This window comes from Otolemur garnettii, unplaced genomic scaffold (assembly GCF_000181295.1).
Source record: "Otolemur garnettii isolate 467f Iridium unplaced genomic scaffold, OtoGar3 scaffold00003, whole genome shotgun sequence".
NCBI lineage: Eukaryota > Metazoa > Chordata > Mammalia > Primates > Galagidae > Otolemur > Otolemur garnettii.
Window position 1 is genome coordinate 7036442 of NW_003852398.1, and position 5926 is coordinate 7042367.

Here is a 5926-nt window from a genome sequence, read left to right on the forward strand (position 1 = left end):
AGGGTGACAAGTGAGAATCTCAAAAAAAAAAAAAAAAAACAAAAACTCACAAAATCAGCATGTGGCCCCTGGGTCACAGGTTGAACACCCCTGATTTATATGAAATGTCCAGAATAGACAAGGCTATAGATACAGAAAGCAGAGTACTGGTGACCTAGGGCCGAGAGAGATGCAGCGATCTGTATAGCGTGTGTGTGTGTATGTGTGTGTGTGTGTGTGAAGTACAGAGTTTCTGTGGGGGTAATAAAAATGTTCTAAAATTAATTATGGTGATGGTTTCACAGCTCTGTGAATATATTCAATGTCAATAAATTGTATACTTTGGGTAAATGGAAATGTGAATTACATGTTCATAAAGCTGTTAAGTCAAAACAAGATCCTGACTCCATGCCCAACGGCCTTGAGTACCGTCTACTGTCCACCACCTGCCCAGCCTGGGTGCTGGAGCCAGGCAGAGCCAGGTTCAGGCCCCAGCTTCTCAACTGCACTAGCTTGTCCTCGTTAGCCTCGGGGCCCACCTATGTGAAATGGGCATCAAACAGAGTAAATGAGATTAACAGAGGCGTTACACAGAGAGCGCTTTTTACGGTATCGCACTAAGTTATTTATTGTGTGTGTTCAATAGACATAGGTCATGATCGATAACTATCAAAAATTTAAAAAGGAAAAAATAGCAACCCTATCCCATAGTTCAGACACAATGAAAGTGGATATTTGTGCAGATTACTTCCCTTTCCCTGACACGAGATGATTCTTTTTATCTGCCCCGTTCCATTAATACCAAAGAAATAGCTACTTCAGAGAGAGAAATGTGTGGTTTCTTCCAAAAATGGTGCTTTTTCAATACCTATGAGCCTCTAGATCAATATTTGGGGAAGGACAGAGCCACTTGGAGCTCCCCGGAGTTCTGAGCCCTCTGGCCTTGGCCAGGCCCCCGTAGACCCTTCCTGCACCCCAGGCGGGCACTCGACTTACATGGACTCCAGCAGCTGCATGTACTGCTCATCCCCTCGGCCCCCTTCCACTTCGTGGTCCAGCTTGAGGATGATTTCATTTTCAAACTGAAGAAGCAGAAGATGAAAATCAACAACAGCATTAGAAGGCTGTAATTAGTCAATTCATTATTTTAACCAAAACTTTAGGGAGCACCTATTATCTCCAGGTTTAGCTCTGGGATCTGGGAATCCAAAATGAAACAGAATACTGTGTCTGCCTCTTAGGAGTGCCCAGAAAGTGGAGAGAAACCACAGGTAATAATTGCTGGAGGGGAGGGGGAGAGAGTGTCAGGGAAGGCTTCTCATAGCCCATGTCATTTGAGCTTATTCTGAAAGTTTAAGTAGAAACTTTGCAAGATAAAAAGAAAAGGACATTCCAAGCAGAGGGGACAGTATGTGCAAAGATACAGAGGTATGTGACAGGGCACTGCATCTTCAGGGAATGGCGTGTGGTCACAAACAGCGATTTTTCTGCTTCCTGGTGTTTCTTTCTCTATATGTAGGTGATAAAACCAGCCCTGACCTCAGTACTGAAGGTGCAGATGGGCTGAGTCCACTTTCCAGCTCCAGATGTGGAGATCTGACATGGGCCTAGTTCCTAATCAGTATATTCCATCACCCAGAGTCTAGGATTAATAAAGGACCCAGATCAAGCCAGCAAGACTGTAACTTGAGGCTTTGTTGAAAGCCTTAGGGAAAAGAGTCTTTCTGCTCAGCTTGAAATTACAAAATTGTAAGCCTGAGGCTGCTGCTGCTGACCACAATGAAAGGGTCTGCCTGAGAATCACACCCATTCAGGGTCAAGCAGAGAGGAAGAGGTAAAGAGAGACTGAGACTGATGTCATTTTTGCACCCCTGGATTCAGTCATACCTGAAGCCTTCCCATTTATATAAGCAGATTGTGTGTATGTGTGTGTATGTAGGTGTTTGTATGTGTGTATCAGCCAGTTTGAATTGAAGATTTTGTTACCTATAACCAAAAAAAAAAAAAAAAGATGAAAAATCTACATAGGATAGGGAGCAAATGTCAGGCCTCAGACAGTCCAGGCCAGTGATAACTGTAATGGCCAGAGATTAGACTAGGAAAGTGACCAGAAAGCAGGTGTCCACCTACAGTTCACCACTTTCAATGTGAAGAAGTATTTCACCCCATGGGCTACATGGCTCATCCAACATATTTTCATCTTTTTTTTTTCTCTAAGTTTTCTTAGGCCTTGGCTATGTCTTAGATAATCAACATCTTTTCTTGAAGGGTCATCCTGTCTCTCTTCTACATTAATGTAATACAAAATGGTTTGTACCATTTTAATATTGTACCCTGAAGAATCCGCCCAAATCGTAGAGTCCATCCCTTCCTCATTTTATCATTAAAAGAGAAACTGGCACCTGGAGAGGGAAAGTGGTCCCTTGGTGAAGGGCACCAAGACCACGGGACGTGCCTGGGGGCTCCAGGCCCCTATGGAGCCTCTTCGCAATACTCCATGAGGTCTGGAGGTCAGGGGTCTCCTTGAAACATGATAATGCATGAAAAGCAGCCAAGCCTCACTTGGCACAACTTCAGTATGTGTCAGCTGTTATTACGGATGAAGCAGTGAAGGCTCAGAGAGTTTAAGTGACCTGTCTAAAGCCTCAGATGAATGGAAGAGACCTCTTGGCAGGCTCTTCCCAGTGCATGAAGGATCGAGCCCAGTTGAGCTGGGATCTTTAGGTGATGAAAAGGCAGGGAGCAGATTCACTTTCCCTCTGGCTCACACATCATGCGTGCGCTTGAAGGGCCAGAGGAAGGCACTTTGTGCTGATTAAGCACAAATTCGAAAGACTTTCCTGTGAGTTGCCACAGTTGGGGAAGACTTATTGAAGGAGAAACACCAGGCCTGAAAAGATGAGAAGGAATCTAATAAATATGAAAAGGAAGGGCATTCCAGGAGGGGGAGATGGTGTGAACAGAGGTGTGGAGAAAAATGAAGAGAACAGTTCAGCTTGAACAGAGATGGGAGGAAGGGAGGGAGAGAGAGGGACGGAAGAAGGAAGGAAGGGAGGAAGAAGGAAAGAAAGGAGGGAGGGAGGGAAAGAGGGAGGGAGGAAGAAAAAGAGAGAAGAGAGGAAAGGAAGGAGGGAGGGAGGATGAACAGAGGACACCAAGATGAGGGCCCATCTGGCAAGGGTCAGGGCTGCCAGTCTACAAATGAATCGTGCCCCTTACATGGCACATCCTGTCAGTTATTTTGTTTGTGTTGAGTACTTTCCAGTGTCAGGGGTTGGGGAGTTATCATGCTTAGAGATGTCTTCTGCGCCAAGGCAAACACAGGAAGAAATACAGCCAAGGAACTACACCAATAGGCTCCACCGTTAGGCTCTCTGGCTTTAAATCTCTCCTCCCTCCTCTCCACCATCTTGGGAAAGCTGGTAGATCTTTCTAATCCTCACTTTCATGATTTACATTAGGGGCCAGCAAACATTTTCTGTAGAGGCCCAGACAGTAAATAATTTAGGCTTTGCAGGCCAGATGGTCTCTGTCGCAACTACTCAACTGCAGTTGTAGCACAAAAACAGCCATAGACAACACATAAACAAACTGCTGTGGCTGTATTCCAATAAAACTTTATTTACAAAAGCAGGTGGCAGGACGGATTTGGCCCACAGGTTGGAATTTGTCAACCCCTTCTCAATACCATGTGCATCACGGTACCCACAGCATGGAGTAGTTAGTTAGGAGAAGCAGGGATTTTCTACGTTAAGCTCTAGCAAAGTGCATAAGATCAGTTGTGCACTGTGCTAGCTCGCCTTGTTATTACTGCTAATGTTATTGTTATTACTGCCGAGTATTACTGGAAAGCAGCTCTGGGGGAGAAAACCAGCATTTTTTTCTTGTCTGAGTGGTTCACTGGGAAAGGCTGGCATGACTCCTCCTGGTGAGATGAACTTTTCTTTGGAGCAGAGAAGTGCATGGGGTAAATAAGCACTTGTCTCAGGGTCACAAAAGAGCTTGCCAGGAGGGAAATTACAGGGTGCCATGGGATGTGCAGAGCTGATGATGCCATGCTGGGTCTGAGCCCTCTGGGGTGGGCTGAGGAGTTATGTCCCAGGGTAGGTGCTGTGCTGAGGACTGATTACAACCACAGCATTTGGCACTGAAAAGACTTGGTTTGAATCTTGCTTTGATTCTTTTTTCTTCCCAGCCACATGACTGTGGGCAAGTTAATGAACCTTTCTGAGGCCCAGTTTGTTCATCTATTAAATGGAAAATTTAAATAGCACCTCCTTCTAGTGATGCTATGAGAGGGTCATGAGAAAACACATGTAAAAGGTTAAGCATGGCAGGCGGCCCATAGCAAGTGCTCAGCAGTCGTTAGGCACCATCATGATGTCACTGTCACTGCTGTGTTGTCATTGCCGTTCATAGGCATCACAATCTCATTTAATCTTTAAAACAGCCAGGGGACATGAATATCACCATCCCCATTTTTACCAATGAGGACACACAAACAAAGTAGGACCTTTGTCTTGAGTTTCAAAGGATGCATGAACTTGAGCTAGGGTAGGCTCAAGGGCCTAACAGAAGAAGCTTCTCCCAGCAACACACATCCCACTATGTTGCTATGACAGGTGTTACCCCCAACACTGTCACTATGTGAAGCTTAGGATGTAGATGTTACCCACTCTTCCTTCTTTGAGACAGGGATCGTCTCTGGGATCTCCTGCCTGCTAAGGGATGCAGGCCTGCTCTACCTTCTAGCGAATCAGTCTCCTCCATCTCTATACCCCAGGACTCTTACTCTTTTTCACCTGCATTATCCAAAAAGCCTACACCCCCTCCTTCTATGAAGAGCTGGCCAGCAAGACAGCTGGTCTGCCCAGCCCCAGGGGCATTACCCAAGCCCTAGGTAGCAACCCTACTGACCCCGTGTTATGAAAACACTCCTTGCAATGCACCTCCTATGCTGAGGGGCTTCCCCTGGCAGGTGGTAGGATGGGGTCTGGCTGCCACCATTTCATCCTGGGAACACTGACATGGTGTCCACCACACGCATGTCAGGCCCTTGAGAGGGGCTGGGGGCCTGCAATGGCCCACAGGCTAGCGTGAGGCACAGACCCATAATTAGGTTGTGGGGGAACATGGGACAGTTGCTATGAACTCAGCACAGGCAGGACAAGATACATTTCACCCCGATGGGAGCCAAGCCAGCCACAGTGTGGCCAACTGAGGCCCTTTTGCTGAAATTGTCCTGGCACTGCTCTACCAAGGGAATGTGGTATAACCAGGGTCAGGACATCCAGTCTGAGGCAAAGAACTGGAGGGGTGCAGTACTTATGAGGGGTGAAGGTAATCAAACTCAGCATTTCTCTATGGTGTTTGTGTGATAGATAGGGTGATCAGATTTTAACATTTGTAAAGCAGGACAACATGGCCAGGGGGCAGGGAGGGGGCGGGGCTGTGTGGGGCAGGGGTGGGGCGGGTGCAGGAGCAGGGCAGGGCCTGACAATAATGCAAACTTTGATAAGCAGTTCTGGATAATCACTTCTCAACAATTATTTGTTATTATTACAGTTTAACGTAAAATTAACAAAAATAATATAAAACTCATATCCTGGTGAAATAGCCACATGGCAGCCCAAAACCGTATATTCCCTTCCTGTTCTCCTGCCCGTTCGTGCATTCTTTCCAAAAATTGGGACTTTTTAAAAACGCCGCAGGATGCGGGACAAATTGTTAAAAAGTGGGATTGTCCCACCAAAAGTGGGATGTCTGGTCACTCTAGTGATAGGAGACAGGAAGATGTGGCACTGAGGTGGCAAAACAATCCCAGAGCAGAAAAAGAGATTACCCCGGGGCTGCCTCTTCTTGAGCTCCCGGCCCCAGAGCTGCTTGGAGACTAACACCTGCTTGTCTCAGTTCCAGCCTGTTTGGCTTCAGCTAATCCTTGTCTCTT

The 5926-nt window shown here is 46.4% G+C and overlaps 1 protein-coding gene across 1 annotated transcript in view; it reads right to left on the bottom strand.

Moving 5' to 3' along the window:
• The window catches only part of DOCK2 (dedicator of cytokinesis 2), a 430752-nt gene that overhangs the window by 55831 nt on the left and 368995 nt on the right, over positions 1-5926 (bottom strand). Inside the window, exon 34 of the mRNA XM_023515279.1 lies at positions 976-1061. Coding sequence (XP_023371047.1) covers positions 976-1061 — 86 coding nt within the window. The remainder of the gene's footprint in view (positions 1-975; positions 1062-5926) is intronic.